At 59.9% G+C, this 26942-nt stretch overlaps 5 protein-coding genes across 5 annotated transcripts; 4 read left to right on the top strand and 1 right to left on the bottom strand.

Annotated features, from left to right (window-relative positions):
- Positions 1–1242: 1242 nt before the first annotated feature.
- Positions 1243–2255, top strand: JDV02_001766 (1-acylglycerol-3-phosphate O-acyltransferase; the record flags this gene model as incomplete). Its single annotated transcript, XM_047982726.1, has 2 exons — positions 1243–1744; positions 1813–2255. 2 exons carry the CDS (start codon positions 1243–1245, stop codon positions 2253–2255), a joined length of 945 nt encoding a protein of 314 aa, XP_047838692.1.
- A 3040-nt stretch (positions 2256–5295) lies between these two features.
- Positions 5296–12396, top strand: RIM15 (Non-specific serine/threonine protein kinase). Its single transcript, XM_047982725.1, has 2 exons — positions 5296–6585; positions 6646–12396. Exons 1-2 carry the CDS (start codon positions 6097–6099, stop codon positions 11968–11970), a joined length of 5814 nt encoding a protein of 1937 aa, XP_047838691.1. The 5' UTR covers positions 5296–6096; the 3' UTR covers positions 11971–12396.
- A 2325-nt stretch (positions 12397–14721) lies between these two features.
- JDV02_001764 (uncharacterized protein) lies at positions 14722–15688 on the top strand (the record flags this gene model as incomplete). The annotated part of the gene is made up of 2 exons (XM_047982724.1): positions 14722–15159; positions 15443–15688. 2 exons carry the CDS (start codon positions 14722–14724, stop codon positions 15686–15688), a joined length of 684 nt encoding a protein of 227 aa, XP_047838690.1.
- Positions 15689–18574: 2886 nt separating this feature from the next.
- On the top strand, positions 18575–21657 carry JDV02_001763 (uncharacterized protein). The gene is made up of 2 exons (XM_047982723.1): positions 18575–19876; positions 19956–21657. Exons 1-2 carry the CDS (start codon positions 19183–19185, stop codon positions 21293–21295), a joined length of 2034 nt encoding a protein of 677 aa, XP_047838689.1. The 5' UTR covers positions 18575–19182; the 3' UTR covers positions 21296–21657.
- JDV02_001762 (uncharacterized protein) lies at positions 21549–26530 on the bottom strand. The gene is made up of 4 exons (XM_047982722.1): positions 25367–26530; positions 24662–25305; positions 24477–24600; positions 21549–24414 (listed from the first exon to the last, which is right to left on the bottom strand). Exons 1-4 carry the CDS (start codon positions 25734–25736, stop codon positions 21923–21925), a joined length of 3630 nt encoding a protein of 1209 aa, XP_047838688.1. The 5' UTR covers positions 25737–26530; the 3' UTR covers positions 21549–21922.
- Positions 26531–26942: the final 412 nt, after the last annotated feature.

The following is a 26942-nucleotide window of genomic DNA, read 5'->3' as shown; positions in this document are numbered from 1 at the left end:
CTCAGCCCAGTGGGTTTGTTAGCTGGGCCATTAGCGCCAGCTGCCTCGCGTCCCATGGGCTTCCATTGCTGGGATCTTGCGGGTGGGTGCCAGCCCTCCGCGCTTGAGGGCCCCAATCCCACGAGTAACCTCCATGGAAGGAAGGAGACGCCCGCGGGCGAGGGCCGAGTCGGGCAGGGGTCCTCAGTTGTTGGGGTCCAGCGGACGTTCAGGGCTCCGTGTTCGCTGGGCTGCACGTGCGGGGACGGGACATGGATGGGACGGCCAACCTATCCTGCAGAGTCTCTCACAATCTGGCGACGACCATCATCATCATCAGCACCAGCAGCATCGTCACAGCCATCATCATCGACCCATCATCCACCCAGCCGCGCAACACCGCCCGCTCCCGGTCCGACGCACCGGGATTGGCTCACTAGCCAAGCTTTTGACGGCCGAGGTCCCATTATGTTTGTCCTAGTAAAGTTACTAGTCGACCGCATAGCCGACCTCTTCCCCGTCCCGGGGACGTCCTTTTAGGCAAAACCCCTGGCTGTGGCGGCGCGCGCACGCTGTCAATCGCAGCCCTACCAGGCGAGTCAGGGGTAGCGATGCGATGACCTTGCCCGGAGCCCGACGTTCCCGAATTATGCTCGAAACGTCGGCGAGAGATCGCCGACATCACCGCTGAGCTTCCGTCGTCCAGCACGCCGGACGCCACTATCTCGACGCCTTCTCGACCTTGACTGAGCAAGCCACCGCCATGTCCGTAACTCCCGCGGTGGCTGGCGAACCTTCGGAGCCGACGCGACTCAGTTGGGGCATGGCAGGCGACTTGGAGCTGTCCATCTGCAACGTTCGCTAGCGACTTGCTAATAAGCTAGGGTCGTCCAGCTGCCGATGCGGACCCGGGACATTTTTGGAGCATAACATGGCACGGGAACAGAAACAGTCGGCAGCGCGAGACACGAGACTTTGCTTAGCGTCAACCAACCTCGATGGCGTCATGCATGTAACACAGGCGTCCCACGATAATCGCCGACGGCCGTGGGCCCAGCCAGTATCGTGCCCGCGCCCGCACCTGGACCGCGCCTGTCTTGTAGCACTCTGCGCTGACCGGAGTTGTTCAGGAGATCACTAAACAACCTATCCCGGGGAACAATCATCCACACAAGATCCATCTCAACACAGGGCCCACGAGCCATTCCGGGGGCGCGCGGTCCCCTTGTCCGCCTTTTTTCATCTGTCGGCCGTTCGCCCACCATGGCTGCCGTCGCGAAGGGGACGACAACCCTCACCCACCTCCGCGGCATCGCGCTGACGCTGCCCTGGCTCCTGGCCCTCCTCGTCGCCGACGTCGCCCTCTCGGCCGTTTTGCCGCTGAGCCTGCTTGGCCCGCGCCTTGTCTACGACGCCTCGTCCCGCATCGCTGCCGTCATCTGGGCATGGATCCAGCTCATCTTCGTGAGCTTCAATGGCGCTGATATCGGCCACTCCGGCGATGAGCTTCCCTCGGGTGAATCGGCCATTGTCGTGGCCAACCATGTCGCCTGGTCCGACTTTTACATGATCCAAGCGCTCGCCATACGCGCGGGCATGTTGAGTCGCTGCCGCTACTTCGCCAAGGTCCAGCTGCGGCTGGTTCCCTTCCTCGGCTGGGGCCTCTGGGCTATGGGCATGCCCATGGTGAGCCGGAACTGGCTCAGAGACAGGGCTGAGCTGGGCCACGTCTTCTCTGGCATTGTGCGCGACGGTTATCCCATGTGTAAGCCCACCCGTATCTTCTGCTGAGCGCGCGCAAGACTCTAACGCGGCAATCTTCCCCTCTTGCAGGGCTCATCAGCTTCAGCGAGGCTACGCGCTTCACCAGGACAAAATATGCCGAGTCGATGGCCTGGTGTAAGAAGAATGATAGGCCGCAGCCGAGGCACTTGCTCTATCCGCGCACCAAAGGCTTCATCGCCACTGTTCAGCACCTCCGCAAGGCCCCGCATGTGAAGGCAGTCTACGACTTCACCGTTGCCTATCGTCGACGGGGCGGTGACTTTCAGGAGGCGCCTTCCATGTGGCAGACGCTGAGCGTGCCCGGGCTGAGCAGCCGCTGCGGCTATGAATTCCACGTGCACGCCCGACGATTCCCCATTGATACTCTGCCAGAGATGGACGAGGGACTAGCTCAATGGCTCGAGACTCGGTGGGTTGAGAAGGGTGAATGGCTAGAGTCTGTCAGGCATAGCTGGCCGGCGGACAGTGCTGTCCGAGGCCACTCAAAGTGACCTCAATGGCCCGCCAATGCTCTGGTACTATAAACATTCGAGGCTTCAGATTCGGTGCAAGGAAGCATTGATTGGCAGAGCTCATGGAGAAAGGCTTGGCTCTGACTTTTGCCAGCCCGTTCTCTCGGGTCGAGTCGGACGCAGGCGAGCGCGGCCTCTTGGCATACCATACTTCGTACATACCCTAGACTGACTCTTGGCCGAGCTTCGTTTCTGGGCCTACGTTTTTGCGACAAGTAGGGATTGCGAACGATGGGTGGGCAACACCTGGGCAACGGACGGTCTTGCATAAAAGGTTGGCGTCTATGCGTGAGAATTTGCCGCGCAATTGGATGGCTTGCGGGCATGGTTTTTGCGATTGGCATGGTCTGTATGTACTCGTACGTGTGGGTGGACGTTTCAAGGACTGGGCTGCAGATTCTCCGCCCATGCTCATACCGTGGCTGACGTATCAGGACCACACTGGGCGGGTGGTTGTGCATTTATTTGTGAGAGCTGGATGGTCACGATTGAGCTCTGGACTTGGACAACCGACACGTGACGGAACAGCCGGCTTCCATCTCGGATGCAGGCGAGATCTGATTGCCAATGGGCGAGCCGGTGGCATCCCGTCCTGCATGGCGTGCGATAGCTCGGGCCAATCTTGAGGCTCGGGGCGGAGGACAGGAGAGGGGGAACGCTCGAGCCACGCATGCAAGACTGGAGAGGCTGTTTCTGGAAATACTGGTCGCCAGGGACGCCGTGGCGCGGGGGATCACGGCATCTCACGAAGGCCCTGCGTGCATGCTTTGCACACAGTACGATGTGAGCTGCGATATCACCAGTGCTAAAAGTTACCAGTCAGAAGCGGCCCTGCAGCACGCAAGCACCCCACGCGCTGAGGCTGGCAGAGCCTGGGGTAGAAGAAGCCCCGAAGAAGCGGCCAGCGGAGGAGGTGGAGCCGGCATCGTCTTTCAAGCCGCTTCCCCCCCCCCCCTCTTCCGGCCCCGCTGGTGATGAAAAGAACCACGTCGCCGGCTGGTGTGCAGAGCCCCGCGCACGGGGCGGCGGCGTCTGATCACAGACTGGGCGGTCATTTGGTGGTGTGAAGGTTTGGCCCGGTGTAGCTGCTCAGTATTGTTAGCCGTCCCGTCGAAGGCGCGTGCGAGCTGACACTGTGGTGGAGCGACTGTCGACTGACGGCCAACGCATCGGTGGACTGACGGACTGATGAAGGAGTGTTGCAGCACGGAGCATCGCGAATTGTACAAGCGTACGCGATTACACAGCGCCGGGATAGGACCTACGCAACTACCACTTGGGCGATCGATTCAGGGGGCGCGTGCTCTCTGCGTCTGCTTTCCACCCCGGCAGATGGTAAGAGGGGTCAGAGGGTGCCCCGTGGTCGCGTTGATGACGGCACAGGCAGCTTTACGAGCTGACTCCAGGAGCGGTGCCAGTAGTGTCATGCGGTTGCGGTTGCGGCTGTGGTTGCCGTGGTGTGAGTGAGTCAATGTGTGCCATTGTCGTGGCAGCCAAGCAAATAAAAACACAAGTATGTGCATAATAACAATTGTTGCTGGCCGACGGTGACGATTCTTCACGCGACGCGGACCTGTGTTGATGCAACAACATATACAATGCCTGGAGTATGGACAGGGGTCGGGCGGGCGGGCATCAATGGCGGCGGCGGCGGAGTTGGCCGAGACTTGGGCAAGAGTGAGTGCATGCATGGGTGCGTGCGTGCGTGCGTGCGTGAGTGCGTGCCGGCAGTGCGTGTGCGGTGGCGCGGTGCGGCGGCGGCGGCGAGTTGCTGCACCCATCCCATCCCAAGCGACCACCATTGAGAAGGGATGAACCAAGGATGATGAACGACTGACCGGCTGATGATGGGATGGGCTTGACCGATGCGTACAACGGCACCGAGAGGGGGACGGAAGAGCGAAACACGCGGGGGAGGGGTGAGAGAGACAGTGAGAGAGACAGAGAGAAAGAGTCACACACACACACACTCAAGACTTTTCTTCAGACACAAAAAACAAGGATGGGCTTCTTCGCTGGCATTGCTTGCTGCAGCTGGTGCTGCTGCTGATGAGCAGAAACGACAACAACGGCGGCGGCGGCGGCGGCAGCAGCAGTCCTGGCGTTGCTGCTGCACCCCGTGAGCTCCTCCTGCAGCGATGCGCGGGACGGAGGCGTGCTAAACCCTCCAAGATGGTGTGTCGTGATTGGTTGCCAGCAGGTCAGTCCCCCGCTTTATGTGTCATGGGTGATGGTGGTTGCTTCCATGCTTGCTCTCTCTCTCTCTCTACTCTCTCTCTCTATTGTGTCTCTGTCTGCTGGGCTGCGCTGGCTGGCTGGCGGGCGCTCGACTGTCTGGAGTTGGAAAGGCGCCCAGTAGCAGAGAGATCTGGGATTTTGGGGGGAGTACTATATTTGGGTTCTGGAGTTGGACCTCCTGCTGCCCTACTTGCTGGTTCGGGATGGATGGATAGATACCTAGGTAGGTGGATGCCGGGCTTCCCCCACCTCCGCCCGAGCGTTCTGCTGCTGCTGTTGTCGTCGTGCTGGCGCAGCAGTGTGGAAGTTGGCCGGGGGCAGCACTCCATTCCACTCCAGTTGCATGCCCGGCTCTAGAAGCTACAGGTAAGTCAGTAGGCACTCAGCTAATACTAGGCACTGACTTAGAGCTGCCCGAGGCCGTTGGACCCGTGCACGCGGACAAGGCGCGATGGCGGCCGTGCTATGGCACAGCACGGTACAGCACGGCACAGCATAGCCTCGCACACCCGGCCCAGCTCTGGGCTGGTGCTCGTACGTGGAGGTATAGGTAGGTTCGGACCGCTGGTAGTTAGTAGGTGGGTGGTAATAATAAGCTGCCAACAAGGTCAGGCAAGGTAGTAGCAACAGCAACAGCAACAGCAACAGCAGGAGCAGCGGGCAGCATTTTACATGCCTCTTCCTGCAGGGCGTTTCTGGCGCGACTGGGCGAATTGACGTCGACACCGCCGCCGCCGCATGCCAGCCCGTGTGCCGCTGCTAGGGCTGCCCGCCAGGTGCCCGCGTTCCGCCTAACAGCCCATCCACTACCACCACCACCACACCAGGAGCGGCTCGCTGGCCAGGTTCCTGCTGACAGCGATTGATTGATCCGACCAGTCGCCCGCTACCACCACCAGCAGTAGCAGCAGCAGCAGCACGTCCGCTACCACCACTACCACTACCACCACCACCACCACCACCACCGCCCATCCCTCGACGCCGTCGTCCCGCCCTTGTTCCTCAACCCCGTCCTCCTCTTCTCTCTCAGCCCTCACAAAGTATCCGAACCGACGTCGACTGCCACGCCTCCGTCATACCGCCCGTCAATCCGTGTCCATCGCCGTCGCGGCCAACTTTTCAGAGTGGCTGGTCACTCGCCGCTCCTCGGTGCGGTTGGTCCCTGCCCCAGCTGTTGGCGTCTCGACTCCCCCCGACAGAACCGACGGAACCGACGGCTCGACCACCGACGACGACCACGCCGGCAGCTCCTCCGTGCTGCTCTGCTCAGCCAGGCGGACGCCCGCCGGCCTTCGTTGCATCCGCGAGAGAGCGCGATCCACGCCGCCGCCGCGTCCCCAGTCATGTATCCGACTCGCCGGGCCTTGTAGTTCTGGCTCTGTTGCCAGACGACCCTCGATTCGAGTCTCCCCGACACACACGACTGTACATTGACGCGTCCCAACGTCCCTCCGAGGACCCCTACCGCTGTCCGGAGGCACCTCGCCTTTGGGCGGCGCGCTCCGCAACCGCAACCGCTACCCGCCAGCCAGCCCCGTCGTGGTGTTGACGCCGTGGCCGCCGGTGCCGCACCGTGAACGCAATGGACCAACAACCGTCGCCGTCCCTGGCACCGCCCGCCGTGTCATCGCTCCGGGCACAGCAGGCCACCCCGATGGAGCGCACCATAAGCCAGGACATCCGCGAGGAGCGTGAGGAGCTCCGAGAGGCTGCCGAGCAGACCCTCAACGCCATTGTCGATCTAAACCTCGACGGCACCATCAAATGGGTCAGTCCGTCGTGGACCGACGTTGTTGGCACGCCATTTGACACAGTCAACGACATCCCCTTCTCCGATCTGATTGTCAGCGAGAACAAGACTGCTTTTTCGGATGTCGTGGACTCAATGAAGCGAGATGACTCCAAGAGTTACCGAATTAGCTTTGCCATCCAACTGGGGCCCCTGTCCAAACTTCAATCGCCCGATGCCACCAACAAACCCGAGCAAGGGCCCGAGCCCAAGCAGCAGACCGCAGACCTCGAAGCCCAGGGCATCATGGTTTATGACAGCGTGTCTGGCGGCGAGAGTCACGTAAGTTTCCCCTTTGGTTCCCCCCATGCCACACCCCCTGGTCGTTGACGCGCCACGCAGACAATGTGGATGCTTCGACCATGGTCCGGTCCTCACGAAATCAAAATCGACCTCCCTGATGTCATTGTCGACTCTCTCGGATCCGGAGCAGAGGTCCTCGCCAGCTACCTCACGCGACTTGCCGAAGTCGTTGGCGACGACGCCGAAGCGAGCGAACCACCAGCACCCGTTCTTTGCCGTATATGCGAGCGCCAAATACCCCCATGGTGGTTCGAGAAGCATACGGACCTGTGCCTCCAGGAGCATCGCGCCGAGCTGGACGTTCAGTTGGCCCAGGAGAACCTCGCCGAGCATCGTCACGCCATCGTCAAGGTTCTCGATGACCTCGAAGCACGCAAGAGCCGCTCCATGTCCGGAGAGGCAACCAGCGGGCCCATGGCAGAGTACAAGGGGATATCTATTGGGCCGCCGCCGTCGACGCAATCGTCACCGGGCACCTCCTTGGCTCGCTCTCGAGATCGAACCAGTGGGTTCGGACACTCACGAGGCCGCTCATTCGCGATCCGACGGCCCCAGGCCAGGATCGTCGAGTTGCTAATGGATCTCTGTGATACAGCCATCGAAATCAGCAGCCCCGCGATCAAGGAAAGCTCGCAGCAAGACAATGGCGAGATCAGGACTCAATCACCGCAATCCGAGTCGAGGATCTCACAGGTGCTACAATGGCATTCGCCTAGCACAAATACCCTCGAGCAGGAGCAAGGCCTCGCCCTGCTCTGCGCAGATACCGAAAAGGTGGCTAGGGCCAAGGTCGACGCTGTCTTCCGCCACCGGAGGATCATTGAGTACGCGGAGCGCATCCGTGTCGAATTGGCAGTCATGGTGCAAGACTGCGTCGACCGAGCGATGCGGAAGGCAGCACGACTTGCTGCCGGCCGACTCAGTGATTCCACCGAGGAGGAGGAAGACCAGGGCGACGAAGACTGCCAATGTGAGGACACCGAGAGCACTCAAGGCGGGATCAGGGACGACACGTTTGAGGAACAGCCAACGCAAGAGCCTCTGGCCCCTGTGCCGACGGATGAGGAGCCTCGTGGCCGTGCCGGGGATGATCCCGCGAAGCCATCTATTAACAGCCCCTCAGCCCTCGCAACTGCCTTGCGCCAGATAGATCTTTCCGGAGGTTCCAGCAGGTCTAGATCTCGACCAACCTCGTTCATTGCCTCTACAAGGTCAAGCAGCCCCAAGGAGTGTCCCACCCCACGCTCCCATGCTGAAGGTACATTGGGGAGTAATCTCCACTCTCGAGATGTGCGGCGGAATTCCTCTCTGTTCCAGGAGCCTGAAATAGGGGACAATGAGGGCAGCCTGAGGTCGTCCTCGGTTGCGTCGCGCCATGCGCCGCGAACAGAATCACCCATTTCGGAATTTGGAGACCTCAGGCGGGCTGCAAGCGCGAGGCAACACCACCGTCGGAGCCTCGTGATCCCCGGAGCAACCTCGCCGCGCCGCCAAGAATCGCCATCGCGCCACACACAACCTTCGTCACCGCTGCGAATCAAGCCTAGAGTCCTCCCGTTCACGCACGAGGGCATGACGTCCCCCGAGGCGTCGCCCATGTTTCCAAGCAGCGAGTTTAGCTCGCCGGTCTCGCATCCAACGCGACACCACAGAAGGCAGAGCTCAGCGGCGATATCCGACTTCGTCATGAGAGCACCGCCGTCTCCGAGACTGGGTGCGGCTCAGCTTCCTCCGCAGCAGCCACGACCTGCGCAGCCGTCCATCAAAGACTTTGAGATCATCAAGCCGATCAGCAAGGGCGCGTTCGGTAGCGTGTACCTTTCGAAGAAGAAATCGACTGGCGAATACTTTGCCATTAAGGTCTTGAAGAAGGCTGACATGGTGGCCAAGAACCAAGTCGGCAACGTCAAAGCAGAGCGCGCAATCATGATGTGGCAGGGTCAGAGCGACTTTGTGGCCAAGCTCTACTGGACTTTTTCAAGCAAGGATTATCTCTATCTCGTCATGGAGTACCTCAATGGCGGAGACTGTGCTTCGCTCATCAAAGTACTCGGCGGCCTGCCTGAGGACTGGGTGAAGAAGTATCTCGGCGAAGTTGTCTTGGGCGTCGAGCACCTTCACGAGCGGGATATCATCCACCGTGATCTTAAGCCCGACAACTTGCTCATCGACCAAAAAGGCCACCTCAAATTGACAGACTTCGGTCTCTCTCGCATGGGGCTAGTAGGGCGCCAGAAACGTGCCCTTAACAGCGATGCAGCGGAAACGACTCCAGACCTTCTCAAGCAGGGGCCCTTTGCTCGGTCAACCTCGATGGCCTCGTCGAGGTCGACGTCTCTCGACCTTCACGGCCATCTTCAGTCCCCGAGCATGACTCCACAGATGACACCCGACGTGGGCGCTGCTGGCCAGCCATCTTACTTCAGCCTGTCTTCGCTGCAGCAAGAGCCGCGTCGAGTATCAAGCAGCCATCGCAGCGACAGTGGTGGAAGCGAGGTCATGACACACATGCTCTCGTCGTTCTCCCTGAACGACTCTGACCTTGGCACCCAGCCATCTAGCGCCAGGACGGGCGTGGACGAGGATGCGATGACGCATGGCTCTCCGGACCTGGCGGCCAGCCACCACAGTACCAGGATGAGCATCGACAGCCACGCTCGCAATTCGCTGCCCGCATCCAACATGATGCCCCCTGCGATGGCGCTGTTTGATCCTCAAGACACGACTCGTCGCTTCGTGGGCACTCCTGACTACCTTGCCCCGGAAACCATCAAGGGCGACAAGCAAGATGAGACGAGCGATTGGTGGTCGGTGGGATGCATCATGTTTGAGTTTCTTTACGGCATTCCCCCGTTTCACGCCTCCGAGGCGGAGCAGGTGTTTGAAAACATACTGGCACGGAAGATTCAGTGGCCGGACCCAGACGCATGCGAGCCGATATCTGACGAAGCCAAGGATCTCATCAACAAGCTTCTCTGCATGGACCCGACGCAGCGACTCGGCGCCAACAGAGAAGAAAAGTATGCCTCGGGTGGGGAGGAAATTCGCGACCACTCTTGGTTCCAAGGCATCAGCTGGGACACGCTGGTTGAAGACGATGCGCAGTTCGTACCGCAGCCGGAGAACCCAGAGGACACCGAGTACTTTGACGCACGAGGCGCCGTGCTGCAATCTTTCGCTGAGGAAATGGAAGATCAGCTGTCTCCGCAGTCTTCTGGTACCCCTGCGTCTGAGTATCCGGATAGGCCTCATGATGCCCTCTCACGAGTGCGGTCCCAAGTCAATTCGGCTGGACGCAAGTTGATGCCGCTCCATATTCCGCCTCATGTGCGAGATTTGAAGCCGAGACGGCTCAGTGAGCCCGTGGCCACAGACGACTTTGGCTCGTTCAACTTCAAGAACCTGCCCGTCTTGGAAAAGGCCAACAAGGACGTCATCCAAAAGCTGAGGGCAGACGCGCTGGCCTCACAGAACAAACCTCCGTCCGTTAGCCCCGGGGCGGGCACCAACATCACGTCGCCGTCCCCGTCCCTCGATGCTAGCCCAGTACTCTCTAGCCATCTGCACAGAACAATCTCCAATGCCAAGGCAGGCAACCGGCCACAGTCTCCGTCCGGCTTCAGCCACTCTAACTCGTCGCCGAGCAGAGCGTCACAGCCATCTTCGCCCTTGTTGGTTTCGTTTGTCGCTGGGCAGGGAGCCGAAGGACGCAGGAAGGCCTCTAGTAACTCCTCCAGCTTGTCCCACCAGTCCAGTTCCTTACAGCCCCCGGCCTCTTTCGATATCCCCAAGGTCCCCCCAAGCCTGCAGAAGGCGGCGACGACTGTCGCTGCCTCGCCGGTCAAGGGGCGCGGCCAGACGCCCGCACCCCTGGCCCTGTCGCCTCAGAAGATGGTCGCTACGCCACGACACGGGAGTGGCTCGTCGGCAAGCCGCTCGAGGTCGTTGACTGTCGGCTCGCAAGAAGCCAGCCCTATAGCGTCCGACGTTTTGCAGCACCACCGCAACCGCAGGAGCCAAGTTTTCGACATGTCACCGTCGTCTTCTGACAATGAGGGAGACAAGCACAACGCTCTGCTGCGTGTCCAGCGTCGCAGGCAGAGCTCGAGACGACTGTCACAGATCGCATTGGACGACGGGCCAACATTCCGAGCCCTGGACGTCCTCATTTGCGAAGATCATCCTGTGTCCAGGATGGTCATGGAGAAGCTGCTGGAGAAGCTCCGATGCCGCACGATCTCGGTTGCGAATGGCTCCGAGGCAGTGCGGTATTCTCTGAGCGAGATTCAGTTCGACGTCATCTTCTTGGAGTATAAGCTGCCTCAGATCAATGGCACCGACGTGGCGCGCATGATTCGCGAGACCAAGAACACAAACTCGCACACACCGATCGTGGCCATCACAGCATATCTGAAGGAGCTTCAGGCACCTCACTACTTCGACTCCCTGATCGAGAAGCCCATCAGCTCGTCCAAGCTGACAGAGGTGCTCCGTGCCCTCTGCCAATGGAGACCGGTCTCGCCGCAGCGGGCTACGTCGGGCCCCATGCCGAACCCCATTCCAATTGGGCTGAAGAAGCTTCACGGGCGGGCCGACGAGAGCCCGACGTCGAGCATCTCGGCGTTTGCCGGCCGCCAAGGCTCTGCGATGACTTCCAGCCGGGAGGACTCGATCACCTCTAGCCTCTTTGGAGACTCGGAATCCGTCACCACAGACGACATCCCTGTGGTGATCAGCCGCAAGGGGACAAATGAGTGGGACGAGGGCGGTCTAGGCATCAACGAAGCGGACATTCTGGCTGGTATGGAGCCTCTGTCGAAGGGTGTCCCTTCGCTTCTGGCACAACACTCTGCACCAGGTCAAATGGAGCATCTCCTGCGCGCGCACGACAAGATGAGACCCAAGCGGGAGAGCCTCGAGAGGGCAGCAACCGAGGGAACGGAGTCGGCGGACGACGAGGACGAGGATGCTGGGGCAGCGCGGGATAAGCACGGACGCCGGAGTAGCAAGCCGAGTCAGGGCAAGGCCGCGCTACCGAGCTCCAAGCTCGCCATCGAGATGATGCGCGCGGACAGCCACGACAGCGTGACCTTTGGGTCTGAAAGCACCCCGGAGGCGGTGACGCAGGTGGCGACGACGCCGGCGCAGGAAATGGACGCGCCGCTACTGGAGCCACGAGACGACCAAGTGGCTCGCACCCCCCCGGACGCGAAGCTGGAGCCTGGCGAAGGGTCGAAGCCAGGAGACGCAGAGTCGCCGCCAGGTAGCGTGGAAGCAACGCCGCGGCCCACTCCTCTGAACAGGCCTCCGAGCTCGACTGAGGACGAACCGACGCCGAGACCGGTTGGCAAACAAAGCGGATAGTAGCGGAAAAGCTATGGCCTTTGCCGGAGGAGAACCACGGACACTCATTCACTCATTTTCCCCCACATTTCACTTTAGCCACGTCAGTTGCTGATTTCGGGCACTCTATTCTGTTTGATTTGTTTTTCTTTTACCCTGTATGAAAGGAACGACTGCAGCGAGGCGTTACAATGGAACACAGACTAGCACAGTCCTTTGAAACGGAGCTTGGGGGCAACGAAGAGATCTGAATTGGGCCAAAAAAAAAGGATGCGAGCCCGGGTCATGGGCAGTTGCTGTTGTTGTTGCTGCCGTTTGAGAGGCGTCTGGGCAAGAGAAGGGGCGAGGGCTCAAGACGAGGCAGGGACCAAGGCATCGTCCAACGCGGGGTGTATGTACTTGTGTGTGTGTACGAAATGCATACCTATTTTACCCACTTGAAGCGTCCTCTGGCGGCGCCTTTCCAGGGCGTGAGACACGACATACGGAGCCGGGTCTGAGTCCAGTATCTATCTGCTAACGTGGATCAGGCGGGAAGCCCACGTTGTTGTCGGCCGATGGCAGCGGCGGCCAGTCAGTCATGTCTCACGCGAGGTGTCTCGTCGGCATTCTGAACGCGACACTACGTTACACACAAAGTTGCTAGCACGTATGTACTTCGTACGGTATCCGCGAGACAGGGGCGGCCGCGCGTGACGGGGACAGGATTCGCCTCGCTAGGGTCGCAGCACCTGCTGTTGCTGCTGCGCTGCTGCGTTTGCAACCCTGCACTGCACGTAGCAGCAGCCCCTTTGTATGTACTACTATATATGCGGCTTTTCGTCGTGCCGTCGCAGCCGTCGCAGCCCGTCTCTTGTTTCTTTTTCCTTTCTTCTTCTCCCGTGACTGACCGATGGGACGACGGCAAGGACCGCAGGGGAAAAGGGGGGCCGGTGACGGTCAAGATGATGATGGGGGTAGGTAGGTGGGCGACCGACGTGCGCGCGCGCGCCTTTTACTGTCACGTATTATATATATATCGGACATGTGAATGTATAGTACGGTACGGTACGGTACGCGGCACGGAGTGTTGCATGGGCGCCTTGCGGCGTGAGGAGACGAATGCCAGGCAGGGCAGGCAGGCAGGGCTGGCAGAGCAAAGCAGAGCAGAGCAGAGCAGTCCGTGACATGTAAAAGTAGTTACGGACGACCCGGGATCCATCCGGGATCCCCGCGCGTGCGCCGGCGGCCCGTCTTGCTTCAGGTCCAGCCAGCCGCTGGCGTCGTACGGTATCGACGGGCGCCATTCTCCCTGCACTGGCATTCGGCAGCGGCCTCTTTAAAAGTTACCTGTTACTTGTTGACTGACTTGCTACCTTGTAGGTAGGTACTGTAGCACGAGGTGCAGCGCCGTACGTAGCGAGCGTGGCGGGCCGGCGGGCTGGCTACCCGAGGTTTCGCGAGGGGCTGGGATGGATGATGATGATGATGATGATGATGATGATGGGGAGGAGGAGGAGGAGGAGGGGGGATCCTATCCGCCGAGGCCAACTAAACATGTAGAGGTGAGGGGAATATCTGGACAGTGGTGATGGGAGGAGGCGACTGCCGTGCTGCGTTTGCTGGACGTTCGGTGGTGAGGATAGTTAGCCACTCACTGTACAGCGGCAGTATTGTAAGACCAGAGCCTCCCTGTCTCCCCCTCTCACTCTCTCACACATACTCTGAGCAAATACAGTACAGTACAGTACAGTACTGCGCGACGATGCAATGACGCGCGAGGGGGAAGGCGGAGGAGGAAGGGACCATGTTCGCCCATGAAACCAGGGACCTGAATCTCGCGATGCCCCCGATCGGACCGCGGCGCGGCCCTTGCGCGACGAGACACACCGTCCGTGCTACGTAGCTTGTTGGGTAGTTTAACTCAGCCCGGGGGGGGGGGAATGGCGGGACTCAAAACTCAATTCGTTGTGGTGGGTTGTCTTTGTCCAATACGTACGGGCGTAAAACGAGGCCCCTGTTCCTTTTGTATGTTGGTGGTTGGGTTTGGACGGTGGTTTTGTTACGAACTATGTACGTTAGTATGGCGGAGGAGGGCCATCCATGCCCGACAAAGACGATGTGCGCAGCTGCAAGAAGGCCCTCGTGATGCGTTCCTGTCTCTGTACCCGGCGTGAGGGACTCTCTGTCTGCCTGCGCCTCTTTGAGATCCCCCCCCCCTGGTGGTCGTGGGGGGTTTTTTTTCTTAATTATTTCCTTAATTATTTTAATTTTCTTTTTGGACAGCCGGTCCCCTTTCTAGAGAGGGCAAAAGAGAGAGAGAGAGAGAGAGAGAGAGAGAGAGAGAGAGAGAGAGAGAGAGAGAGAGAGAGAGAGAGAGAGAGAGAGAGACAGAGAGACAGGCAGGGGGTGTGTGGCTGAGTCGCTCGATAGGGGATTGCGGAGGCAAGATGGATAACCGTGGTAGTAGTAGTAGTAGTAACAACGATAATAACAACACCAACAACAACGGCAGGCTCTGTCAGGGACGCGGTTTCACTCGTCTGGGCATGCGTCGGGGCCGTTTGAGATACGACTGCCTAGTTGTGGACTGGAGGCAAGTTTGGAGTCGTACGTAGAAGCAGTGGTAGTATAACAGTAAGAGGGTTTCTGGTCATCCGGATCCCATCATATAAGATGACGCTTCCCAGTTTCCCCCCCTATACCAGTTACTACGTACAAAGTGCCACTCGCAAGCAAGATCCCCCATCACACCAAACACTTTGCCCTCCTCCTCCCACGGGCGCCGTCGCCATGAAGAAAGCCCTCACCATCCTCCTCGTCGGCCTGTCCTCGGCCCTCGCGCGCGCCGCCCCGGCCCCGGACGGCCGCGGGATGCCGGCCCGGGCGGCGCACCCGGACGCGGGTCCCCCGACGCTCGGCGGCACGCTCCAGGAGTACACGGACCGGACGGACGACGCGCCGACGACGGCGAAAAGAGGACCCGACCATGACGACGACGACGGTGCCGGCGGCCTCGACAAGCGGTGGGACAAGGAGGAATGGAGCAAGGCCGACGTCATCTGCTCAGAGAAGCAATGGGGCCTCGTCCACAACCTCGCCTACAACGACGTCATCGACATGTACGAGAAGACGTGGAGGAAGGGATCGTTGGTGGTGCTGCCCGAGGGCCCGAGGAAGTGCATGGAGCTCTTCTGCCAATACGAAACGGCGTTTTTCGCTTGCAACGATGTAAGTCGTTTTCCCTTGACGATGCCGTGCCACTGGCGGGCATTATACTAGTTACCGTCTCCCTGCCCCCCCCCCCCTATCCATTCATCCGTCCCCCATCCCTTCATCGCACGCGGAAGAGCGGGAACACGTGTGTGAGAGTGTGTGCAGCAGTTGCATCACGAAGTCTGCTTTCATCCCCCCTTTGTATGGCCCCCATTTCCGTCTCGCGCACGGCACACACACACACACACACACACACACACACACACACACGGGCTAATCACACATGCGTCGGATGCAGCACGCCAAGAGTTACACGATCCAGGACGGCATGGTCATTTCGCACGGCATCAGGGAGATGTGGAAGCGGTGCCACAACAACCAGCTGGACGACATGATAGGAGCCCAAATCTTCAGCCCCAACAACTGGAACATCATCATGAGGCGAGACGTCAGCTGTGGTCCTGACAGAGGGGGGTTCGCTCTGAAGGCCCGAGGAACGGGCCACCGCGGGGGGGGGAACGCGCATCAGGGACCGGATGAATGAGCATTCTGATTCTGGCAGGCCCGTCAAGCCATCTCGGGTTGCGAGGGAAGTCCCAGGGTGTATACTGTACCACGTACGCAAAATAGCGAGATAGTGTAAGCAGCAATGCAATGATTTATCGCAAACACGGTTCGTCTCGTCTGCGTCATGACTCGACCTGCACGTCCTGGTGAATATTCTTATTTTGTGAGGCGGCTAGTATATCGTCTTGTATACACCTCCGAATCACACAAGACAGGTATGTCTACGCCGCGCGTGCAGTCGAAATCCAAAAGGGCCGGCTGCGTGACAAAGCGCTACGTCACCCGTCGAGGCTGGGCTGGGCTGGGCTGTTGCCCGTCGTGCAAGACACACATACATACATACTTCCTAAACCGTGACCGAGACGCTGCGCTGGGACCACGAAGCGGCATGCCTGGGCCTGGCCTGGCCAATGGCCGATGGGCATCTCGGCAAGACTGCAGCGCCAAGTCGGCTGAGCGGGAACGACGCAGATAGATGATGTTACGCACGTTGCACGCGAGGGGAGCGGAGATGCCGGGGTTCCTCCAACCTTCTCCTGGTATCGTCGCAACGACCCCTCCGCGGAGGACGGAAAGCGAACAAGCGCGGGAGGCAAGGCGAGAAAAGGAAAAAAAAAAGAGAGAGATCATCACGATGACGATGGGCTCTGATGTAGGCTGAGAGCAGCAGCAATAAGTCGCCGGCGCGGGCCTAATTGGAGGGGCTTTCGGCGGCACGTGGATGGAGGCGGGGCGGTGGTTAGTGGGCAGAGAGCCCGCCATGGATTTAGACTCTGCGCAAGCGCTGTCGGCTAGGCGTTGAGGTTTGGAGTCTGTTGTTTCTACGTTTGCACCGATTGCGTGCCATGTGCCGACGACGAAGATAAGGGCAATTGAGCCAAGAAGGAGGACATGGCAGAGGAGGTACCTACCTATGCAAGCAAGCAAGCAAACACGGACAGGTTCTGGGATAAGGTACCTACAGGGATGGTACAATTGAAGGTACAGGTAGCCACCAGGTCGACATTTGTTTTCTACATCTGCCACGCCGTCGTTTCTTGTGGCTCCCATGGTAAGGCCGCCGAGTACTTGTGTGCCTGTCCCTGTCAAGCTGCGCCTACCAAGTACCTGCCTTATTGTCACTGCCATCTCCATCCGCCAAGTCGGCAGATGCGAGTGGGCCCCTGCTTGGCTGCTTGGCGAGGGTACCCAAGGTACTAGGTAGGTTAGTACTAAGGCACTTTGACAACGAGACCGTTCGTGGGGACAGCCCAACAACGCCTCTGGGTACTCTTCTACATAAGGTACCTAGTAACTCAATACTACTACTATTCCTAAGGTACTAAGGCACCTCGTAGAGGCTCCCCCGCTGCAGGCGGAGGAGGAAGAAGCCGCCCCGGGCACGGCTGCCGAGGTGGGAGGTTGAGTGAACAAAGAATGCAGTCGAGTGAAGCGCAATCCGTGTAAAGGGATTCACACCCATGACAATAACCACGGCAAAGCGGCAAGAAGCATCGCAGTGGGAAGTCGCATCTTAGTTGCGGCTGCAGCTGCACTCCTGGACGACGGGCTCGGTCTCGTCAAGTTTTCATGCGCTCTCTTGCCCCCCAACTCGCACCTGCCGCGTTGTCGCTCTGTCCCCAGGTTGGATAAGGTACCAGGTAACTATTACCTTACATAATGGCCGTCGCCGTCACAGTGGGCTGCCGCAGGCAAATGTCGTACGGACCACCGGTACAGAAAAACATTTACTACCTTTACGAAGCTGCTCAGCTCGTCCCGCTGTTTGAAATCAGGTGCAGCCGGCCAGTCCCGCCCGTGCATGTTTACACACATGTACATGAGCTACTACTACTACCTACTACCGTGGCATGCGGATGGAATCGCGCTGGTGAGGTGAGATGGGGTGGGCACGGCCTAAAAGGGCCTCGGCCCTGGGCGCTGGAGCGGTGCAGCGCAGCAGGCCACCAGACAGGGTGGGCATGCGGGCAGCGTGAGAAGAGGGAAAGAGGGCACGCGAGCCCCTTCCTTTTCTGAGAGCCAAGCCGCGCCTCGCGCCTGCCTCGCAGCGTCATCGATCCACCTGCGACCTCATTCGCTCGGCAGAGCAGGGAATAAGAAAGGGAAGGAAGATTGAAAAAAAAAAGAGCCGGGCAACGACACCTCGTCGGAATCAAACCACATAGAGGACTTACAACACCGGCGAATGGCTCGCAGCCGCTACGCCTCGGTGACGGATACGCACAAGCGCGTGGCTCCGTGCTGTGTGCTGTGCTGTGCTGCCATCGCTTGGGCGCAATTGGGGCAGGATCTGCCCTGGGCCAGCGCGGTGCCGTTCGATCCGAAAGCGGCCAAGCTGGAAAGTCTCACGTCCCCAGATTTCGACCGACCGACAAGACAGTCCAAGAAGTCATCATCCCACACCATGCATGGCATGGCATGGCATCCACACGCACACCCACCCATCCACCCATCCACCCACCCGCCGCCGCTGCTGCTCCAGGCCAAGCCCTAGCTGGACCCTTGCCCCGACGACGCGCTGTTGTCCGTCCTCCAGCACGAACTTTTTGTTCCTCCGCTTCGATGGAACCCCCTCCCATCCCATCCCCTCCCCTCCCCTGATGGCCCACCCCGCCCGCCCGCCGCCGTCGCCGCCGCGGCCGCTCCGGCTCGCTCGCTCGCTCACTCTCACCCACAGGCGAGACGAGACGAGGCGCGGCGAGGCTCGCCCGTCCGCGCGCGCGCCCGCCTGCCCGCCTCCCCGAGCCCAAGGAAGTGCTCCCCCCAACAGCCCGTGCTCCGCAAAAAAAGCTTTTGGGCCCTTGCTGGCCATAGAATCGAACACGTTCCTGATGCAGCCTTCTGACTGGACGGATCCCCTCGCCGCTGGTCGCTCGACGTCGGTCGTCGAAAGCGGATCGAGACTGCAAGCGTCGAGTCTTAAAGGAAAACGAGCCCGCACAGAGAGTTTGGGTGCGCGGCAGACCCAAATCAATCCATTCAATTTTCCTTCCCTCAGGTCCTCGTCGGCCGACAAAAGACCTTGAGCTGTTGTTGCCCTTGGTCTCCTTCTCTCACCTCGTCATCGTCAACAAACATCCTGTTCGTCCGTGCAGGCTGCTGTTCAGCACCCCTTCCACGACGACACGGCTGCACTCGCCACCAGCAAACCCGTGCACCTGCTGCGCCGTCGCTTGCCTGCGCTGCTTCAAACCGACAAGCTCGCCGGGCGCTTCTGTGGCAGACATATATCCTACTACAACGATCCGACTCGCTTGCGCTGCCTTTTTCTTCCTCTCGCAGTCTCCTGCCTTTCTTCTCCCTCCTCGTCCTTCTCGTGCATCCTCGTCGTCTGCGTCGTCTTGCAGCAGCCATTTCTCATTGGCGCTGAGACACTCTACTGGTCAGCCCGCCAAAAGCACCCGCAAACAATCGACACTCTGAGACAAGCCACCCGCATTTGGACGCTCCCTCCCAATTCGGACACACCCAATGGCGGCCAACGACTCCGCCTCGTCGGACAGCGACGTCCCTCAACACCACCACCATCATCACCACCATTGGTCGGTCCCGGGCGAGATCCCCGTCCCTCATGGCCCGCCCGGCGACCACGACAGCGACGACTACCCCGTCCGCGATGCCACCGCCGATGAGCGCCGCATCTTCAGCCATGTCACACGCCCCGACGACTCATACACGCCCGACGGCGTCTACTGGGCCGATCTGCCCTGGAGTAAGCGTGTCAGCTTCGTCTCAAAGGTCGACCGCGACGCTGCCGCCCAGGAGCTGAAAACCATTGGCTCCATGATGAAGAAGGATCCCCTCTCTCCCGTCTCGTGGTACTTCCGCCACGCAGTCATTCCCGGTGCCGGCCTCGGCCTCGAGGGCTACGTGCTTTTCTCCATTGGCAATCTCGAGCCTCTCTTTAAGCAGGTCTGGCCCGAATGCTGGTCCACTCACACTGCCTGCAGCAAGAACTGGATTGCCAGCGTCACATACCTCGAAATCATTGGTATCATGGTCGGCCAGCTCTTCGTTGGTGTCATTGGCGACTGGGTCGGTCGCCGCTGGGGTCTCATCCAGGATGCCGTCATCATGCTTGTCGGCCTTCTCATGCTCACGGCTAGCTGGGGCTTGACGCTCCAAGGCTGGGTCATTTGCTATGCTTGGTCCCTTTTCTTCTACAGTATGTATCTCTGCCCCAAAGAACATCTTGTCCCTACCGTTGCGTGCTCGTCAGGCTGACCGCCCCCTTCTCTCTCCAGGTCTTGGTGTCGGAGGCGAGTACCCCATCACTGCCACTTCGTCGCTTGAGAGCGCCGTCACCGCCGGCAAGCTCTCCACCAAGGAGGACCGTCTGCACCGTGGACGTCGCGTCACTACTGCCTTCCTCATGCAGGGCTGGGGCCAATTCGTCAACCAGGTTCTTCTCATCGTTCTCCTCGTCATCTTCAACAGCGGCAACGGCGGCCCCCCCTACAGCACCTCTGCCGCGCAGTATGCCTTCCGTCTGTCCTTTGCCTTCCCCGCCATTGGTACCGCCTGGCTCGCCTACTACCGAACCTGGAAGATGCCACAGGCCTCCAAGCAGCTCGCACAGGCCAAGAACAGGTCCAACGTCACTGGCTACGATGTCAACGCCCTGCGCTACTGCTGCACCCACTTTGGTGGCCGTCTTCTCGCCACGGCCGGCACCTGGTTCTGCAATGACGTCTTCTTCTACGGCAACAAGCTTTTCCAGGGCCAGTTCATCAAGGTCATTTCGAACAACCCCAAGTCGCTCATGACTACCTGGACCTGGAATCTCGTCAACATCACCGTCTCGCTCGCCGGCTATTACCTCGCCTCAGTCCTCATTGACAACAAGCTCTACGGCCGCAAGATGATGCAGCAGGTTGGCTTCTTCATGTGCTTCCTCATGTTCGTCATCCCGGCATTCAAGTACGAGTACTACACCAGCCCCGCCGGCATTCATGGCTTCCAGGCCATGTACTTCATCTCCTCATTCTTCAACCAGTTTGGCCCCAACTCGGTCACTTTCCTTGTGGCTGGTGAGGTCTTCCCTACCCCCATCCGCGCCACTGCACACGGATTCTCCGCCTGCCTGGGCAAGGCGGGTGCCTTGCTCGCCTCGGTCCTGTACAACTACATTGACGACCAGACCAAGTTCTACGTTGTTCCCTGGTTCGGCCTGGCTGGCATGCTCCTCACCTGGCTGTTCCTCCCCGACACCACTGGCCTTGACCTCAAGGAGCAGGAGCGCCGCTGGAACTACATTCGCCAGGGCAAGGCCGACGAGTATCACGGCGTCGCCGTCAACCCCACCCACTTGAGTGTCTGGGAGCGCATCCGAGGCATCGGCAAGACCTATGACCCCGAGCTCGACTGGAAGGCCAAGATCGAGGACATGCGCGCCGAGTGGGAGGCTGTCCAGTCTGCCCGCGGCCCCAAGGAGACGGAGCACGAGGGCCACGGAATGCCAGATGATGGCGAGTTCTCGCAGGAGATCCACGACTACTTCAAGCGCTCGAGCCCCAAGAACCCTCGCACTGGCGGTGGCGTTTTGAGCGAGAAGATTGACGAGACGTCGGCGAGCTCAAAGTAGGTGGTGCCACAGGGTCGTGATGAGCACTACGTTTTGAGATGGCGGAGGCTTTGGCAGAATATCTGTCGGGATTCTAGCATGATGGAATGGCTTTGGAGCATTTTTGTGTTGCGGCGTTTTGGAGTCTCGCGCACGAGCGTCTTGAGACAACGGTCGACTTTCAGTCTTTTTTGGGCATCGCCATTCAGCATTCATGATATATGCATAGTCTTCACGTCATCGCCGGCATGGCGACGGGAAGCATTAAAAGGGGGCGAGCAATGTCGTCGGCATTTGCTGTGGTATCACAACGGGGAAATAGAAGAAAGCAGAGCAAGGTGCTAAAGCACAACTCCTCAGGGGAAAAAAATACACACTTGAATGGAAAGGATTCGGAACAAACCCCGCACGTGACTCCCGCGTCTGTCTTTACGCCTCCACGCCCAGCGTCTTGGTATTTTGGTATCTCGAGTTCAAATCAGTGCTTATCGTAGCTCGTACTTTCGATGTCCAAGAGAAGCCAGCTTTGACTGCTCGTGTTGCTGATGTGCGCTACTGCGTTGATAAATATATATGCTCACGCAGCGAGCCGTCCCGATGGGTTTCATCAACAAGAAGATTGTCGATTTCTTTGGCGACGATAGCCTGTCACCATCTAGGGCCGGCCGATCCAGGTCCAGCTGAGGGCGGGGGAGACTGCTGCTGCTGTTGTGGCTGCTGCGGAGGCTGTTGCAATTGCGGTTGCGGAGGGTGTGGCTGCTGCTGTGGCATGGGCTTCTTGTCCTCCTCAGTCCCTCGCGGATCGTGATCCGTCGACGCTGCCGCTGAGCCAGCTGCGTGGGGAGCGGGGCCAGTTGAGACTCCGGCAGAGGCGTATCCCGCCGGCACGATGACGCTGAGCACGCACTCGTCGAGGTGCTCGTAAAAGTCCTGAGCCCCGGCAAAGCGTCCGCCGCAGATGGAGCACCTCGCCCCCGCGCCAGTGCCCGCCCCGGCTGCGACGTGTTCCTGGCCGCTCGGATCATGCATTGCGTTCAGCAGCCTGCCCCCACCGCGGCTATTGGGCGGTGTCTGCTCGACGTTGTGAGCGTTGGCGAGGTGCCGCTTGAAAACGTCGGCACGGAGGAACGTCTTTTCGTATGGTGATCCCATGCCAGGGCAGAACGGGCATGCCATGGTGCCGCGGTAGTGCGTCAAGGCATGCCTGTTCTTGTCATATTTCCTCGCGAAGCCCTTGGTGTGATACTCGCACGACGCTATGGGGCACTTCTCTGGCCGTTCCTCCTGATGCGTGAGCATGTGCGCGGCGAGGTCCTTGACGATGCGCCCGCAGTCTGGGTTGGGACATTGGCTGCGGTTTTCGGGTAGAGTAGCGATGGCGCCGACGGTGCCGCTACCACTCCCACCTTCTCGATGCCACGGATCTCTGAGGGAGGAGACAAAAAACGAGCGTTGCATCGACGAGCCAGGGCCGGGTCTCGCGGAAGACGGCGAAGGGTCGGCGATGGGGTCGATGTCTTCATCCTCGCCCCCGCTGTCGAGGTCGTTACCACCATCCATGGGCTGCCGCACTTCCTTCATCCAGTCCTTGAGGACTGACATTGGAGGCCAGTCACCGCTTGCCTTGCCGCCGCGATGCGGATGAAAATGAGCGCGGCGGAGATGCGCGGCGGCGTTGTAGTACGCGCCGTATTGTTTCAGCCCCATGCAAGCCTTGCAGGCCGACAAGGGCACGACAGGCTGGATAGACCGGTCACTCGGACTCTCAGGCACGCAGCACAACCAACGCCTCACCATGGCTGAGTGCTTCGCCTCGGTGTGGCGCCGCAGCTCGTGCTCGCCGCGAAACCCCTCAGGATACTCATTGCACTTGTCGCAGTAGACTCTACGGAGCTGCGTCCGTGGGTACGGCGGGGCCCTGAATCTCGAGGGCGACCCGGGAGAGTGCGGATACGACTCCGCGGAGCGAGGATACACGGGCGACTCCCCGACTGTGTGTCTTCTCACACGCTCACGGTCCGTCTCGGATGTCGGCCGAAGGTCCGATTCGTTCGCCTGCCCGAGGACACTATCATCCTGCGTGACGCGCCCCCAGGGCTGGAGGACGGCCAGGTTGGGAACAGCAGGCGCTGACCGTCTCGGCCCTTGAACCGTCTGCAACATGGGGGCTTGCCACGATTCCCAGGAAAGGCCGTCGGGCCATCGTTGTTGAAGAAAGCCGAGCGGCCCTGAGCGCGTCCTGGCGATACCGTCCCCAAGTTTCATCAGAAAGTCGGCGCTGGAGCCGATGCGCTCCTCATCCCAGGCCTTCCTGTCCAGCACCTCGCTGACATCTCGAAGGAGCGACAGCTCGTGTTCCGTAAAGCCGTTGTATGACATGTCTTCCAACATTGGACATCGAGACGAATACAGAGCGACGAGGGCCTTGTACCTAGCATGAACCGACTCATCCGACTCTGGTCCGGCAGAGCGAGGCTGATGGGGGTTGACCTGTGATCTGGAGAAGTCGAGAAACAGGGTGCGGACGGCGCTGAATATGCACATGGCCATGAAATTTGCCATTATCACGCTTGGGTCCGCCGCAAAGCTGTGCGAGACGAGCGACTCCACAGACTTGAGGAAGCGCACCAGACATTCTTGCAGAAGTCTCGCGTGCTCGTCCAGATCGGCATTCTCGGGCGGCGACTGGCGGGGATCATGCGAGTTGAAGCGAAGCGGCACGTGCGGCTGCAGCACGCCGTAGACAACCGCTTCGCGGAGAAGCAGCTTGGCATTGTACAGCGCCGGATAGGTTTGCTCCTCTTCATCCCGGGACACAGACAGCCTGCCGCTGGCTTTCAATAACCGTGGCAAATCGTGGGAGGTCTGTATTATGAGCCACCTGTTGATGAGCGTCGAGAATACTGGAGGAGCGTAGGTGTTGGCCTCTCTGCTGTAGCCTGATGTGCTGTCATCTGCAGCGTAAGCGGCATCAACTTGTGCCGACCACCAAAACCCGTCTTCAAAGTCCAAACCGTTTGTGACTGCCTCTGCTACAGCTGGTTCAAACAAGTAGTTGTTCTTGAGGTATTCGTTGACACTCCGTCGCTGTGCAAGTGGAGACGTGATGGGCGTGCGGGTCTGTCGTGGTGAGAGCGGCGCTTCAGGAATGACTGTTAGGCTTGTTTGATGATGTCAACTAGGCGCAGCATCCATAACATACCTGGGAGAAATGTGTCGGCAAAGGATACAACAGATTCGCGGAAGCAGCCCACATCTGCCCAAAACGCGTCGCGGTGATAGGGAGGGCTGTTACTGCAATTTGAACAGGGCTGGCCGTCATCACACTGCGAGGAGCTCAGTCAATCATAACACCATGAAGAGAGTTGAATAATCGCCATTCATTACCTCCTTACGTGTCACTGCGCAGGGCAGACACGGCCCGTTGTCTCGCAGCAGCTGTAGCTCGCCAATGGACTCCAGACGCGGCTGGCTCAGCCTTGCTTTCTTGAGCGGCGGCAGCAGAGGTTCCCCTTCCGAGATGCCCGAGCTCCTTCTGGTGCCGCGGCGGCCATCGTCGAAGATATTCGAAGCCAGCGAGGTGCCTCTGTCATCTCTCGACGGGGGAGGCAGGCTGAGGGGAGGCAAGCTAAACGACGACGAGCCTTGCCGTCCTGGGGGTGCGTGTGCAGGCTGGCTCGTGGATGCCTGAAATGTCTCAATGCGCAATACCGGATGCTCGGACAGCGGCAGCGGCGGAGAGTTGCCCATGGAGAAGCCTGAGTCTCGCTTCGTGTGGGGCCTGTGCGCTTGCTGGGCGTGAGCGTCCCGTTCGGACTGGTTCGGGAAGCCGTAGACATAGTGGATGCAGTGGGCGTCAGGGCACCTGAAAGGGGACGCAAGCGGTGAGGTTTGGGGATAGTAGCCGCCCTGGAGTTGGTTGATAGCTCTCAGCGAGCGGTCATGAAGGTCCATGTGCCGGTCGAGCCACTCGACGAAACCCGCGGGGCCATCGGCGGATGACTGCCTCAGCTGCTTGGCCGCATCGACCTCTAAACGTCACTGTCAGGAAACCGTGCGAATTGATGAGAAGCTGGAGCAGGATAAGCATACGATGTTGCAGACAGGCGGCCTCGAGACACTCGCAGTGATACTGCAGCGCCCTGGCTTCTTCCATCTGAGATAAGACAGGCAGTCGCGGCGGCAGGCCTGGAAGCGGAAGGTCTGGCGTCAGCAGGCACGGACATGGGCGCAACAGAAACAATGCGGCGACACGGGGGGAGGTGAGACGCGGCGCACCATGGTGGTCGACGACGGCTTGGAGCACGCGGTGCTTGTGGCGGAGCATGTCCAGCTCCCGGGGCAGATCGAAGCCATGTTTGGTGGTAGCGAGGACGATGAGGCGCGACTGAATGTCGGCCTGCTGGTCGAGAAGCTGGCGGATGGCGCGGTCGATGTCGCCGTGGACGTCCGGTGCTGACATGGCGATGGAGACGGCGGTGTCGGTGCTAACGGCGGACTCATCATGCCACTCATGGCATGGCTTCTCGTTACGGCAAAGAATGAGATGAGTAAGTCAACGGGCGGTGCGGGCGAAGGGCGCCACCTTTGCTGCTGGCCGCCGCCGCCGCCGCTGCTGCTACTGCTGCTGGTGTTGCTGCTGCTGCTGCTGCTGCTGCACGAGTAGCTGGAGGTGGACGTTCGAAGAAGCTTCGGCGCCTTCAGGACATGTCGGCGGGTTCAAGGCAGGCGGCGGCAGGGTCCATGGTTCCCGGTTCCGAAGAGTCTTAGTCTCTGGCCGAGGCGGCGCTGCCTGGGAACCAGGGGGGGGGCGCGAGAGGAGGTAGTGGATGTTGCGAAAGGGCGCAAAGGGACTCTATCGTTGCGCCTGCGCCGTTGAGATTCCAGGGCCGCTATGGCGTCGCCGTCGCTGTAGGTGCCTGTGTCGTCGGTGCAATCGCTCGGTGTTGACGTCGTCGTCGCGACCGTCGCAAGGCGTGAGGCCGAAGGAAGCTTGGAAGCTGGGGGTCCGGGCGGTGGTGGCAGCGGGCGGCTTCAGCAGGTCACGGGCCACCCGGCGCGGGCTGGGGAGCTGTCTTGCACTGGGGCAGAGGGACTGGGCTGGGCTGGGAGACGGGGGTGTGTTTGGGGTGAGGTGTGCGTGGTGGACATGGGCCACCGTCGGTCCACCCGTGCGACTGTCGGCAGGAGAAAAAAGTGGCTGGGCTGGGCCGGGATGGGGATGTGACGGGAATGATGGGGATTGGGGGGGGATTCATGGATGGTGGAGGAGGAGGAGGAGGAGGAGGAAGAGGAGGAGCAGGCAAGAGGACCGCGGGTAGGATGGAGGGAGGGGCCAGGGCAGGCAGACATGGCATGGCATCCAGGGCAAGAGCTGTTTGAGCAGGTCACCTAGGTACCTTGGGTACTAAATTTACCTAGGCGATTAGAGCCTGGACAAGGTACCAACTACCTACCTAGGCACAGTGCCTTGGTGTCAATAAACTCTTCACCCCGAGCTGCTTCGTATTTTCAAGGCGGGCACAGGTGGACGCATCGTCGAGGTGAGTCCTCCTCGTCTACTGCTGATGCGCCGTGCCCGTCTGCTGCGCAGGCAGATAGGTAGGTTACCTGCCTTGCCCCAAGGCCCGCTGTCCCCCGTCCGCTGCCTCCCAGTCTGTCTGTCTGT

The sequence above is a fragment of the Purpureocillium takamizusanense genome, chromosome 1 (assembly GCF_022605165.1).
Source record: "Purpureocillium takamizusanense chromosome 1, complete sequence".
Classification (NCBI taxonomy): Eukaryota; Fungi; Ascomycota; class Sordariomycetes; order Hypocreales; family Ophiocordycipitaceae; genus Purpureocillium; species Purpureocillium takamizusanense.
This window is presented reverse-complemented; position numbering and strand designations above follow the sequence as displayed.

Excerpts from the sequence above, each read along its gene's own strand:
- JDV02_001762 (XM_047982722.1), bottom strand. The coding sequence starts at position 25,736 with ATGTCAGCACCGGACGTCCACGGCGACATCGACCGCGCCATCCGCCAG. Across the intron at positions 24,601-24,661 it reads GCGCAGTGACACGTAAGGAG|TGTGATGACGGCCAGCCCTG; the intron begins GTAATGAATGGC and ends AGCTCCTCGCAG. Across the intron at positions 24,415-24,476 it reads TGCCGACACATTTCTCCCAG|CGCCGCTCTCACCACGACAG; the intron begins GTATGTTATGGA and ends TCATTCCTGAAG.
- RIM15 (XM_047982725.1), top strand. The coding sequence starts at position 6,097 with ATGGACCAACAACCGTCGCCGTCCCTGGCACCGCCCGCCGTGTCATCG. Across the intron at positions 6,586-6,645 it reads TGTCTGGCGGCGAGAGTCAC|ACAATGTGGATGCTTCGACC; the intron begins GTAAGTTTCCCC and ends CGCGCCACGCAG.
- JDV02_001763 (XM_047982723.1), top strand. The coding sequence starts at position 19,183 with ATGGCGGCCAACGACTCCGCCTCGTCGGACAGCGACGTCCCTCAACAC. Across the intron at positions 19,877-19,955 it reads TTGGTCCCTTTTCTTCTACA|GTCTTGGTGTCGGAGGCGAG; the intron begins GTATGTATCTCT and ends TTCTCTCTCCAG.